Genomic DNA, 15127 nt, shown 5'->3' on the forward strand with positions numbered 1-15127 from the left:
TCAGTATATATAGTTGATTTTATTAAAACACACAGGGTGTGTCTGTATGGAAAAATACATGTTTTAACATTTTGTCTAATTGGTCAAAAGAAAAAAAGGACTCAGTCGACCAAGATTGAGTTTCTTGTCGGACAGTCCTAAACTTTCCTATTATTGAGTTGCACCACCTTTGCCCTCAGAACAGCTTCAATTAGTTAGGGCATGGACTCTACAAGGTGTTGAAAGCATTCCACAGGGGTGCTGGTCCATGTTGACTCCAATGTTTCCCACAGTTGTGTCAAGTTGGCTGGATGTCCTTTGGGTGGTGGATCATTCTTGGATCACAGGAAACTGCTGAGTGTGAAAATCCCAGCAGAGTTGCAGATCTTGACACACTCAAACTGGTGTGCCTAGAATCTACTACCATACCCTGTTCAAAGGCACTTTAATATTTTGTCTTGCCCATAGCTGCGGAATACATTTTTATATATAAGAAAGTAAAAAATATATTACATTTTTTGGAAATTGTGAATTCACCTGGTCAGTCTAATGGAAAGAGCAGGTGTTCATAATGTTTTATACACTCTGTGTATGTGCAAGAAATGTAGGTTGCCAAAATGTCTTTGGTTCATTTGTAAACGTAATTTATAAATGCATTATTTCATATTTACATGGTGAGACCCATTAGTCTACACACATCTGTATGTTGGATTATTTTTGTAGAAAATATAATCTCTGTGAAAAAGTCAGGAGAGATTTGTAACAATCATCAATTAATCCGAAATATTGCTTCACTATTGCACATTGGAAAATCAGCAAAGTACAACAACATATCTGGATTTTCATAGTCCCTCTAGAGGGCAGTAGTGAGTTTACAGTCAGCATCAACAGATTGCGAACAGACAGTCAAATGTGCAAATTAAAATGTGAATAATCTGAAACGTCACAATAAACTGTCTGCGACAGTCAGATAAGCAAGAAAATATTGATCAACTGCCCTGGACTTGATCCCATGATCCCAATATTGTCGAACAACCCTTAATAATGCTTTGTGGCTACAAGGCAGGATTATAGCAGATCACTAAGGCTCTACTGTATGTACAACTATCACACATGTTCAACATAGCATAGTATGAGGAATGATGGTACACTACCTGGGCTGGTACTGTTGTGAGCCTTTTATACTCATTTTATACTCACACTGTTCTGGTGGCATCCTACTGAACCATTGTAGTGGCAGGGCTTCTCTCTGGGGTGACTAACAACAGATGACAGAGGTTCCGTTGTCCCTTCATAGCAGAGGGCTCAGTGACCTATGATGAACCCTGTGATCTCTGATGAACCTGTGACCTTTGATTAAACCTGTGACCATTAGCTCAGCAGAGGAGCTTCCTGGTTTCTGGGGGGCCTAGGTTACTCTCTCCTCCAGTGGGGGGCCAGATAAAGGGTTTAGACGTGATGTCACTTCCTTCCTCCAGCAAGATGGACATAATCACTGCACTCTTCAGACGAGGTAGTCCGGACTTATTCTACAGCAAGCATGGCTCAAGATTCTTACTGGTGAGAGAGGAGACAAGGAGATGCAATGATTAGATGTGTAGAGTATTCAGATATAGTGGAGAATCGTTCACCTCCTGTCTTCTAGATAAACTTAGATTTTGGACAGCAGGATGAATACAACACATACTCAATACAGTAGCCGTGTCTGAAATCTGGCTTACCTACTACTTACTAAAACTGCATAATGTGTACTAATCACACACTATTTAGAATGTACTATTTAATAAAAATATATTCAGTAAGCAACAAATGTCAACATACTAGACTCACCCATACCGAGAGTGAGTCAGCTAATGCGCAATTGCGTTGTTTCCCGCCATTTGTTCATTTTGGTATAGTCCCCTTATCAGATTATCAACTGTTGTCAAACACGTTGGTCTGAAAGATGATTCTATTCCTCAGTAGCAGGCAGCGAATTTGTTGTAGATGAAATGAGCCGAAATGAGTATGACATCCTGGCATTTAAAGCATAGCCTTTTTTCCCCACACACTATAAAACTTAATTTTGCATTCCCAATCGTCCTACTATTTAGAACACAAGTAGAAGTATTCGGACCCTGTAAGGACAATGTGTAAACCCACCATTCTACTGATGTCAGATGCAAAAGTCACCCCTTTAGAGGGCTTCTCCAGAGAGCTGCTACTGCTGCTGCCACCCAGAGAGTTCCTCCTAATGATACCTTGGAGGGGGAGCATGTCCAGGCGCTGCAGACTGTTTCTGCGGGAGGAGGAGAGATAACTTCTTTCCTTAGAGAGGCGGCGCTGGCGACTTGACAGCATGGCGGCAGGACAGACTATCCCCGCAGGGGGAACCTTCCCCATCCTCTCATACAGCTCTTCAATCTCCCTCTTCTGGGTGGCCTGGAGACTCTGCACCTCTGCCAAGTGTCTGACAGGAGGGAGAGAGAGAACGAGAGAGCGGGATAAAGATAAATAGTTTAGGACTCTGAGGAGGATACGTTTAAGTGCTTTGGAATAGTTGAGAGTCAAGTTGAGTTCAAAGTAATCAAACTTCGATTAAAACCCAAAATGGGTGAATGACTGAAGAGATGCTGAAGGTGAAACACTCACTTCTCCCTCATCTCCAGTAGCTCCTCCCACATGTCCTCACTCTCTGAGTCGTCACTGCTCAGGTATGTGAAGTTACGGCTGTAGCTCAGCCACATGTGGTTTAGAGCGGAGGTGTAGGTGGGGCTCCCTGCCCCTCCATCCCACAGGCCACGCCCCTCTGATTCCACCGCTATAACGGACAGGCCGCTGTCTGCAGACATACCCATCAGACTGAGGCTGCACATTCTCTTCCTCCTCCTCCTCCTCCTCACTGTCTGCTGCTCTTCCTTTTCCTCCTGCTCCTCCTCATCTTCTTCCTTCTCCTCCTCCTGCTCCTCAACTTCTTCCTCCTCATCTTCTTCCCCCTCTTCCTTCTTCTGCTCCTCCTCATCTTCTTCACCCTGTTCTTCCTCCTCCTCTTCCTGCTGCTGCTCCTTGGTCCCGGCCCACTCTACTTGGACCTCCTGGGCCTCCCCCATAGTGAGGTGTGGGGGGTGGGGAGTGAGGGAGGTGTTCAGGCTGGTCTCTGACTCCCACTGCTCCTGCTCCTCTGTGCTGCTCTTGGAGGTGGTGGTGCTGCCCACTGACATGGGCCTGGCGGGGTTAGAGCCCTGTCCACCTGGTTCAGCAGTCACAGGGATCTCCATGCTAGGGGAGACCTGAAAACGGCCAACTGTGACAACAGCAGGTGGAGGATCTGTGGGGAGAAGGGGGTTTATGATCAATATCAATACAGTGATAATAATTCATTTTCACAATCTGCTGTTTGTGTTTACATTCTGTTCCAGTAGTTGATATTATATTCCACTGATATTGACTCATGTACACTCAAATTAATTACAATGCTTTAGGCCGGGATTCAATCCGATTGCCCCTTTTCAGCTATGCACCGTTTAAAGGCAATGTTTCCGGAGAATTCATGGTAAAACGCTGCATATGTCAGCTCAATCTGAAATTTCCTTTAAATATCAAGCATGCAGTTACGTGGCTCTTCTGTTGATCAGATAGAACCCTGATCTTAGTTTCATAACTTTCTGTCAGAAAACCAATCCAACTGCCATATCTACTGCCAACATCTGGCAGTGGTGTAAGAAGTGGGAAGGAATCAGAGTTAGCTGAGGTGTGGAACTAGGTGGCACTCTCCTGGCTTGGAAAAAGCTTTTCTCTGCTGAATATGGCCCTGGGACTTCTCAAACAGAGCCTGTTCTGTCTGTCTGTTCAGCAGGGTGGGTCTTGTTGGGTTGAGTCGCTCGGGGACCAGAGCAGGGCGGAGTGGCGGTGTAAACACAGACAGGTGGGGAGAAAATGGGAGGAGAGGCCTGTAACGAGTGCGGAAGCCTTATAATTGGTCAGTTCTGCTGGACAAATCTTCTAATAGGTCAATACTGGTAGGCAGGGCTATAATCACACCTACGTATTGGTCCCTTATTCAATGATCCCGAGGCACTTCTAGTACTAATAGGTGATGTTGTTACCAAACACCGATGTGGGCAGGAAACAACGGGAAGGGCAAATTGGCCCAAACACGCTTCTTTTTAGATTGCAGGGCAATTCTGAGAATGATTTACTCTGGTTCCTTGAAAGTTTTCCTGGAGGTTTTATTAACGCTCTGAGAATGGAAAATATAGGTTATTTGGAGTTTTTTTGAAAAATAACTTCCTTCAAACTTTCACTGAATGTTTCAATAACACTTTTAATAATATTGCTAGCTTATTTTGGGTAAATGTTTTTGAACTCCAAGCACAGATAGGACACATGGAATTGAATTTTAATGAATCATTAATCATGTGAACACATTTCTTTTTTATTGTGACACAGCATCAGTAGGTTTCCATCCAATTCGCAACAGATTTTCATGCGAATATTCTAAAATCTAAATGAATAAAATATGTGCATTTTCCCACCAGAGATGTTTTCCATCAAATTGACTGCGGATAAAAGTATGTGCATATGATAACGGAGTCCACATAATAACTTTTGCGGTTAAATTCCTATGTACCGAATACAAATTCCACTTAAATGGGATTCCATTGATTTTTCAACTCTACTGATGGTTTTGACACAAAAAAATGTTGCGTTATATAATATTGTCACGTGCGCTCTAGCCTACAGTTTGCAGATACATAGCCTACATGAGATTATTATGGCCAAAAGAGCGATAATATTTTAATTTGTCAAACGGCAGCCAAGCATCGATCATCATGTAACCAGAATAAGACCCTAGATATTTATTGGAAAAAAGCATCAAGCTCATCACATTGCACTTTCACCACTTTGTGATGTTAATCACAATTTATTTAATCTGTAGCCTAATAAACATCATTGTTTTCCGAGTCATTGTGGGAGGACCACACACACACCATATCATCACGTAGTTTACTTCGATATGATGGTTAATATCTAAATATTTGCACATAAAGGCGTTTCCACAGTCAACTCGCTCATAATAGATTTTACCGACACAAAAAAATCCCACCATATAGAACAAACTAATGATCTGTCTGCATTTATAAATGGTATGACTTTACTCAAATAAAAATTGTGATGATTCAAACATATAATCTTCTGTCCTCTATCAACCAGGATGGAGCTAGCCATGCCATGTTTTTTTACGCAAACAAAGCTGTTGATTTTAGTCTATTCAAACAGACCCCATTTCAAAGGAAACAAGCACTCATTAAGATCAGGTGTGGCCAATTAGTGGGAGCAGCCAAAATACCTGAACACACTTAAAAAGATAGAGGATAGAGAAAGTTTTGTTGCTGCTGAGAACAGAATGTATATGTTTTTAAATAACATTTGTAGAATGTTCTCTAAACCAAGGTTATTATAGTTTTGTGTTTTTATATTTGTTTTTATTTCTATTTGTTTTTCCATTTTTATTTGAAATGTAGTTTAGTTTCAGTTATTTTTCGTTTTTATTCCGTTTTAGTTTGATAGAAACATTTATATTTCATTTTTATGTTATGTAGTTTCAGTTTTAGTGTCAAGGACAAAGTAGCCTATGCCTGGGAGGCTAGCAGCCATGTATGTTCTACTTCTTCTGTTACGTAGTGATAGGCTGGTGTTAGCTAGTGATAGGCTAGTGTTAGTTTGTAATAGGCTAGTGTTAGTTTGTAATAGGCTAGTGTTAGTTTGTAATAGGCTAGTGTTAGCTAGTGTTAGCTTGTAATAGGCTGGTGTTAGCTAGTGATAGGCTGGTGTTAGCTAGTGATAGGCTAGTGTTAGCTAGTGATAGGCTAGTGTTAGCTTGTAATAGGCTAGTGTTAGCTTGTAATAGGCTAGTGTTAGCTTGTAATAGGCTAGTGTTAGCTTGTAATAGGCTAGTGTTAGCTTGTAATAGGCTCATGTTAGCTAGTGATAGGCTAATAATAAGCTAGTGCTAGCTTGTAATTAGCTAGTGATAGCTTTTTTCAAATCAAATCAAATTTTATTTGTCACATACACATGGTTAGCAGATGTTAATGCGAGTGTAGCGAAATGCTTGTGCTTCTAGTTCCGACAATGCAGTAATAACGAGCAAGTAATCTAACTAACAATTCCAAAAAAAACTACTGTCATACACAGTGTAAGGGGATAAAGAATATGTACATAAGGATATATGAATGAGTGATGGTACAGAGCAGCATAGGCAAGATACAGTAGATGATATAGTACAGTATATACATATGAGATAAGTATGTAAACCAAGTGGCATAGTTAAAGTGGCTAGTGATACATGTATTACATAAGGATGCAGTCGATGATATAGAGTACAGTATCAACGTATGCATATGAGATGAACAATGTAGGGTAAGTAACATTATATAAGGTAGCATTGTTTAAAGTGGCTAGTGATATATTTACATCATTTCCCATCGATTCCCATGATTAAAGTGGCTGGAGTAGAGTCAGTGTCATTGACAGTGTGTTGGCAGTAGCCACTCAATGTTAGTGGTGGCTGTTTAACAGTCTGATGGCCTTGAGATAGAAGCTGTTTTTCAGTCTCTCGGTCCTAGCTTTGATGCACCTGTACTGACCTCGCCTTCTGGATGGCAGCGGGGTGAACAGGCAGTGGCTCGGGTGGTTGATGTCCTTGATGATCTTTATGGCCTTCCTGTAGCATCGGGTGGTGTAGGTGTCCTGGAGGGCAGGTAGTTTGCCCCCGGTGATGCGTTGTGCAGACCTCACTACCCTCTGGAGAGCCTTACGGTTGAGGGCGGTGCAGTTGCCATACCAGGCGGTGATACAGCCCGCCAGGATGCTCTCGATTGTGCATCTGTAGAAGTTTGTGAGTGCTTTTGGTGACAAGCCGAATTTCTTCAGCCTCCTGAGGTTGAAGAGGCGCTGCTGCGCCTTCCTCACGATGCTGTCTGTGTGAGTGGACCAATTCAGTTTGTCTGTGATGTGTATGCCGAGGAACTTAAAACTTGCTACCCTCTCCACTACTGTTCCATCGATGTGGATGGGGGTGTTCCCTGTGCTGTTTCCTGAAGTCCACAATCATCTCCTTAGTTTTGTTGACGTTGAGTGTGAGGTTATTTTCCTGACACCAAGGGCCCTCACCTCCTCCCTGTAGGCCGTCTCGTCGTTGTTGGTAATCAAGCCTACCACTGTTGTGTCGTCCGCAAACTTGATGATTGAGTTGGAGCGTGCATGGCCACGCAGTCGTGGGTGAACAGGGAGTACAGGAGAGGGCTCAGAACGCACCCTTGTGGGGCCCCAGTGTTGAGGATCAGCGGGGAGGAGATGTTGTTGCCTACCCTCACCACCTGGGGGCGGCCCGTCAGGAAGTCCAGTACCCAGTTGCACAGGGCGGGGTCGAGACCCAGGGTCTCGAGCTTGATGACGAGCTTGGAGGGTACTATGGTGTTGAATGCCGAGCTGTAGTCGATGAACAGCATTCTCACATAGGTATTCCTCTTGTCCAGATGGGTTAGGGCAGTGTGCAGTGTGGTTGAGATTGCATCGTGTGGTTGAGATTGCATCGTCTGTGGACCTATTTGAGCTAGTAATAGGCTAGTGATAGCTAGTGTAAGCTAGTGTTAGGCTAGCTAGTAGTCTCTGAAATTACAGACCTAAAGGATTCTCTTGGGACATTTAGAAAGAAAACAAATCCGGGAAGGGTGTTCTTCAGACAGAAAACCCTCCCAAGTTTGGGTAGGTAGACCGAGCCTGAAAAATCATCATTGGTTACTGCCTTCCAAAGTGTGTTGCATGAACTTTACAAAAAATATACGTAATCAAAGACTGCAAGTTTCTGCAGTTGCTCTTCACCAACTTCAGCCTACAGCCACTGCATGCATTGTGGGTGGCTCTATTGTCAACCAAGCATTAAGATGTTTTTGTTTGCCTCACGCGAACATGACCAAATATGTGACTGAAACAGGAACCAAATTTGCGATTTTCATGTATACAGTGGACAAATGAATGTGAGGCTCTCAATAACCAATTGATTGTCCTATTTTTTTATATTGTACTATCTATTTACAGTTTGAATGTGTGATAAATGTTTATTTCGACATTAAAAAAAAAACTTGTATAAACGACAGCAACACTTCCATGTTGCACTGAGCCATGCCTTTGGAAAACCACAACTTTTGGCTGTTGCAGATGCACCTCCCCCGACTTCACTCCTCAACTCGCGTCTGCAGTCTATTGCTTTAGCTTTAACACTCGAGTCCATTCTTTATCTGAAGCAAGTAAGCAGACATCTCAGAGCATCAGGTAAATCCCTTGCAGTGGTTTTAGTGAACATACTGTAGATGATGCAAACTATCCACTTGTGAAATGCACTAATTAAAAATAACCTCTGCGTTCGCCATCTCGCTAGCTAGATAGCGAGATGCCTTCAGAAAGTATTCATATTTGTATTCCCTTTGTCTTATTCCATTTTTATGTGTTACAGCCTGAATTCAAAATGGATTATTTTCAGTTAACCATCTACACACAATACAATTTTCAGATCTTGCCGTAGATTTACAGTGGGGCAAAAAAGTATTTAGTCAGCCACTAATTGTGCAAGTTCTCCCACTTAAAAAGATGAGTGAGGCCTGTAATTTTCATCATAGGTACACTTCAACTATGACAGACAAAATGAGAAAAAAATCCAGAAAATCACATTGTAGGATTTTTAATGAATGAATTTGCAAATTATGGTGGAAAATAAGTATTTGGTCAAAAACAAAAGTTTATCTCAATACTTTGTTATATACCCTTTGTTGGCAATGACAGAGGTCAAATGTTTTCTGTAAGTCTTCACAAGGTTTTCACACACTGTTGCTGGTATTTTGGCCCATTCCTCCATGCAGATCTCCTCTAGAGCAGTGATGTTTTGGGGCTGTTGCTGGGCAACACATACTTTCAACTCCCTCTAAAGATTTTCTATGGGGTTGAGATCTGGAGACTGGCTAGGCCACTCCAAGACCTTGAAATGCTTCTTATGAAGCCACTCCTTCGTTGCCCGGGCAGTGTGTTTGGGATCATTGTCATGCTGAAAGACCCAGCCACGTTTCATCTTCAATGCCCTTGCTGATGGAAGGAGGTTTTCACTCAAAATCTCACGATACATGGCCCCATTCATTCTTTCCTTTACATGGATCAGTCGTCCTGGTCCCTTTGCAGAAAAACAGCCCCAAAGCATGATGTTTCCACCCCCATGCTTCACAGTAGGTATGGTGTTCTTTGGATGCAACTCAGCATTCTTTGTCCTCCAAACACGACGAGTTGAGTTTTTACCAAAAAGTTTCATCTGACCAAATGACATTCTCCCAATCTACTTCTGGATCATCCAAATGCTCTCTAGCAAACTTCAGACAGGCCTGGACATGTACTGGCTTAAGCAGGGGGACACGTCTGGCACTGCAGGATTTGAGTCCCTGGCGGCGTAGTGTGTTACTGATGATAGGCTTTGTTACTTTGGTCCCAGCTCTCTGCACGTCATTCACTAGGTCCCCCCGTGTGGTTCTGTGATTTTTGTGTTCATTTTGAGGTGAGATCTTGAGGGGTGAGATCTTGCGTGGAGCCCCAGATCGAGGGAGATTATCAGTGGTCTTGTATGTCTTCCATTTCCTAATAATTGCTCCCACAGTTAATTTCTTCAAACCAAGCTGCTTACCTATTGCAGATTCAGTCTTCCCAGCCTGGTGCAGGTCTACAATTTTGTTTCTGGTGTCCTTAGACAGCTCTTTGGTCTTGGCCATAGTGGAGTTTGGAGTGTGACTGTTTGAGGTTGTGGACAGGTGTCTTTTATACTGATAACAAGTTCAAACAGGTGCCATTAATACAGGTAACGAGTGGAGGACAGAGGAGCCTCTTAAAGAAGAAGTTACAGGTCTGTGAGAGCCAGAAATCTTGCTTGTTTGTAGGTGACCAAATACTTATTTTCCACCATAATTTGCAAATAAATCCATTAAAAATCCTACAATGTGATTTTCTGGATTTCTTTTCTCATTTTGTCTGTCATAGTTGAAGTATACCTATGATGAAAATTACAGGCCTCTCTCATCTTTTTAAGTGGGAGAACTTGCACAATTGGTGGTTGACTAAATACTTTTTTGCCCCACTGTATGTAAAAACTTTAACTTGGCCACTCAGGAACATTCACTTTCTTCTTGGTAAGCAACTCCAGTGTAGATTTGTCCTTGTGTTTTAGGTTATTATCCTGCTTAAGGGTGAATTAATCTCCCAGTGTCTGGTGGAAAGCAGACTGAACCAGATTTTCCTCTGGGATTTTGCCTGTGCTTAGCTACATTCCATAGATTTTTTTTACCCTGAAAAACATTCCCTGTCCCTTAACGATTACAAGCATACCCATAACATGGTGCAGCCACCATTATGCTTTAAAATATGGAGAGTGGTACTCAGTAATGTGTTGTATTGTACTTGCCCCAATTATAACACTTTGTGATCAGGACTAAAAGTGAATCACTTTGCCACGTCTTTTGCAGTATTCATTTAGTGCCTTGTTGTAAACAGGAATGCATGTTATTTTTTTTGTACAGGCTTCCTTCTTTTCAGTCCATCATTTAGGTTAATATTGTGGAGTAACTACTATTTTGTTGAGGCATCCTCAGTTTTCTCCTATCACAGCTGTTCACCGCATGAAGAGGCATAAACAGACTCACCCCATCGCGACGTCCCCCAAAGGCTAACTTTCTAGCCCTTGCTATCTCCTTGCTTGCTAATTCGGCCTGCTAACTGCTAGCTTGTTTAGCCCCGGTCCGCTAACTGCTACCTTGTTTAGCCCCGGCCTACTAACTGTTAGCTTGTTAGCACAGGCCTGCTAACCATCTGAATCGCCGCGTCCCAAACACTCACTGGACCCATATTTACTTTCAATCTCTTTTCGATTTTTAATTCGTTTATACCTTCCGGTAGCCTCACCCAATATGATACGGAATCGCTATTATTTTTAATTTTTAGAACACACTCAAGAACCTCCAGAAGCTAACTAGCTACAAGCTATTTAGTCATTGTTAGCCACTGCTAGCGGCTTTTACCTTTTACCTTCTGCACAGCCGGCCAGTTTTTCTAACCTGGATAATACTCGCCAGTCTAGCTTCCCTGCCCCATCCACCGCTGCCCCCTGGACACTGATCACTTGGCTACATAGCTGATGCATGCTGGACTGTCCATTAATCACGGTACTCCATTCTGCTTGTTTATGTTTATCTGTCGGCCCCAGCCGCACTCAGGCTCTGTGTGTAGTTAATCCGACCCTCCCTGCCTAGTCAACACAATTTTACATGCTGTTGTTGTGCTAGCTGGTTAGCTGTTGTTGTCTCACCTACTGTTTTAGCTAGTTCTCCCAATTCAACACCTGTGATTACTGTATGCCTCGCTGTATGTCTCTCTCAAATGTCAATATGCCTTGTATACTGTTGTTCAGGTTAGTTATCATTGTTTTAGTTTACAATGGAGCCCCTAGTTCCACTCTTCATACCCCTGATACCTCCTTTGTCCCACCTCCCACACATGCGGTGACCTCACCCATTACAACCAGCATGTCCAGTGATACAACCTCTCTCATCATCACCCAGTGCCTGGGCTTACCTCCGCTGTACCCGCACCCCACCATACCCCTGTCTGCGCATTATGCCCTGAATATATTCTACCATGCCCAGAAATCTGCTCCTTTTATTCTCTGTCCCCAACGCTCTAGGCGACCAGTTTTGATAGCCTTTAGCCGCACCCTCATTCTACTCCTCCTCTGTTCCGCGGGTGATGTGGAGGTGTCCCCAGGCACCCTCATTTGTTGACTTCTGTGATCGAAAAAGCCTTGGTTTCATGCATGTCAACATCAGAAGCCTCCTCCCTAAGTTTGTTTTACTCACTGCTTTAGCACACTCTGCTAACCCTGATGTCCTTGCCGTGTCTGAATCCTGGCTCAGGAAGGCCACCAAAAATTCTGAGATTTCCATACCCAACTATAACATTTTCCGTCAAGATAGAACTGCCAAAGGGGGATGAGTTGCAGTCTACTGCAGAGATAGCCTGCAAAGTAATGTCATACTTTCCAGGTTCATACCCAAACAGTTCGAACTACTAATTTTGAAAATTACTCTCTCCAGAAATAAGTCTCTCACTGTTGCCGCCTGCTTACCGACCCCCCTCAGCTCCCAGCTGTGCCCTGGACACCATTTGTGAATTGATCGCCCCCCATCTAGCTTCAGAGTTTGTTCTGTTAGGTGACCTAAACTGGGATATGCTTAACACCCCGGCAGTCCTACAATCTAAGCTAGATGCCCTCAATCTCACACAAATCATCAAGGAACCCACCAGGTACAACCCTAAATCTGTAAACAAGGGCACCCTCATAGACGCCATCCTGACCGACTGGCCCTCCAAATACACCTCCGCTGTCTTCAACCAGGATCTCAGCGATCACTGCCTCATTGCCTGTATCCGCTACGGAGCCGCAGTCAAATGACCACCCCTCATCACTGTCAAACGCTCCCTAAAACACTTCTGCGAGCAGGCCTTTCTAATCGACCTGGCCCGGGTATCCTGGAAGGACATTGACCTCATCCCGTCAGTTGAGGATGCCTGGTCATTCTTTAAAAGTCACTTCCTCACCATTTTAGATAAGCATGCTCCGTTCAAAACATGCAGAACTAAGAACAGATATAGCCCTTGGTTCACTCCAGACCTGACTGCCCTCGACCAGCAGAAAAACATCCTGTGGCGGACTGCAATAGCATCGAATAGTCCCCGCGATATGCAACTGCTCAGGGAAGTCAGGAACCAATACACGCAGTCAGTCAGGAAAGCTAAGGCCAGCTTCTTCAGGCAGAAATTTGCATCCTGTAGCTCCAACTCCAAAAAGTTCTGGGCCACTGTGAAGTCCATGGAGAACAAGAGCACCTCCTCCCAGCTGCCCACTGCACTGAGGCTAGGTAACACGGTCACCACCGATAAATCCATGATTATCGAAAACTTCAACAAGCATTTCTCAACGACTGGCCATGCCTTCCGCCTCGCTACTCCAACCTCGGCCAACAGCTCCGCCCCCCCCCGCAGCTACTCGCCCAAGCCTCTCCAGGTTCTCCTTTACCCAAATCCAGATAGCAGATGTTCTGAAAGAGCTGCAAAACCTGGACCCGTACAAATCAGCTGGGCTTGACAATCTGGACCCTCTATTTCTGAAACTATCCGCCGCCATTGTCGCAACCCCTATTACCAGCTTGTTCAACCTCTCTTTCATATCGTCTGAGATCCCCAAGGATTGGAAAGCTGCCGCAGTCATCCCCCTCTTCAAACGGGGACACACCCTGGACCCAAACTGTTACAGACCTATATCCATCCTGCCCTGCCTATCTAAGGTCTTCGAAAGCCAAGTCAACAAACAGATCACTGACCATCTCGAATCCCACCGTACCTTCTCCGCTGTGCAATCTGGTTTCCGAGCCAGTCACGGGTGCACCTCAGCCACACTCAAGGTACTAAACGATATCATAACCGCCATTGATAAAAGACAGTACTGTGCAGCAGTCTTCATCGACCTTGCCAAGGCTTTCGACTCTCTCAATCACCATATTTTTATCGGCAGACTCAGTAGCCTCGGTTTTTCGGATGACTGCCTTGCCTGGTTCACCAACTACTTTGCAGACAGAGTTCAGTGTGTCAAATCGGAGGGCATGCTGTCCAGTCCTCTGGCAGTCTCTATGGGGGTGCCACAGGGTTCAATCCTCGGGCCGGCTCTTTTCTCTGTATATATCAATGATGTTGCTCTTGCTGCGGGCGATTCCCTGATCCACCTCTACGCAGATGACACCATTCTATATACCTCCGGCCCGTCCTTGGACACTGTGCTATCTAACCTCCAAACGAGCTTCAATGCCATACAACACTCCTTCCGTGGCCTCCAACTGCTCTTAAACGCTAGTAAAACCAAATGCATGCTTTTCAACCATTCGCTGCCTGCACCCGCACGCCTGACCAACATCACCACCCTGGATGGTTCCGACCTTGAAAATGTGGACATCTATAAGTACCTAGGTGTCTGGCTAGACTGTAAACTCTCCTTCCAGACTCATATCAAACATCTCCAATCGAAAATCAAATCTAGAGTCGGCTTTCTATTCCGCAACAAAGCCTCCTTCACTCACGCCGCCAAACTTACCCTAGTAAAACTGACTATCCTACCAATCCTCGACTTCGGCGATGTCATCTACAAAATTGCTTCCAACACTCTACTCAGCAAACTGGATGCAGTTAATCACAGTGCCATCCGTTTTGTCACTAAAGCACCTTATACCACCCACCACTGCGACCTGTATGCTCTAGTCGGCTGGCCCTCGCTACATATTCGTCGCCAGACCCACTGGCTCCAGGTCATCTACAAGTCCATGCTAGGTAAAGCTCCGCCTTATCTCAGTTCACTGGTCACGATGGCAACACCCACCTGTAGCACGCGCTCTAGCAGGTGTATCTCACTGATCATCCCTAAAGCCAACACCTCATTTGTCTGCCTTTCGTTCCAGTTCTCTGCTGCCTGTGACTCAAACGAATTGCAAAAATCGCTGAAGTTGGAGACTTATCTCCCTCACCAACTTCAAACATCTGCTATCTGAGCAGCTAACCGATCGCTGCAGCTGTACATAGTCTATCGGTAAATAGCCCACCCATTTTTACCTACCTCATCCCCAAACTGTTTTTATTTATTTACTTTTCTGCTCTTTTGTACACCAATATCTCTACCTGTACATGACCATCTGATCATTTGTCACTCCAGTGTTAATCTGCAAAATTGTAATTATTCGCCTAACTCCTCATGCCTTTCGCACACAATGTATATAGACTCCCCTTTTTTTCTACTGTGTTATTGACTTGTTAATTGTTTACTCCATGTGTAACTCTGTGTTGTCTGTTCACACTGCTATGCTTTATCTTGGCCAGGTCGCAGTTGCAAATGAGAACTTGTTCTCAACTAGCCTACCTGGTTAAATAAAGGTGAAATTATTTATTTTTTAAATAATAATAAACTCTGTAACTGTTTTAAAGTCACCATTGGCCTCATGGTGAAATCTCTGAGTGGTTTTCTTCCTCTCCGGCAACT

At 43.9% G+C, this 15127-nt stretch overlaps 1 protein-coding gene across 1 annotated transcript in view; it reads right to left on the reverse strand.

Moving 5' to 3' along the window:
• Positions 1 to 15127, reverse strand: part of LOC112259685 (serine/threonine-protein kinase WNK4-like) — a 111741-nt gene continuing 96614 nt past the window's right edge. Inside the window, exons 18-20 of the mRNA XM_024434291.2 lie at positions 2611 to 3286; positions 2122 to 2428; positions 1 to 1536 (exon numbers count right to left, since the gene is read on the reverse strand). Coding sequence (XP_024290059.2) covers positions 1534 to 1536; positions 2122 to 2428; positions 2611 to 3286 — 986 coding nt within the window. The 3' untranslated portion in view covers positions 1 to 1533. The remainder of the gene's footprint in view (positions 1537 to 2121; positions 2429 to 2610; positions 3287 to 15127) is intronic.

This window comes from Oncorhynchus tshawytscha, linkage group LG01 (assembly GCF_018296145.1).
Source record: "Oncorhynchus tshawytscha isolate Ot180627B linkage group LG01, Otsh_v2.0, whole genome shotgun sequence".
NCBI lineage: Eukaryota > Metazoa > Chordata > Actinopteri > Salmoniformes > Salmonidae > Oncorhynchus > Oncorhynchus tshawytscha.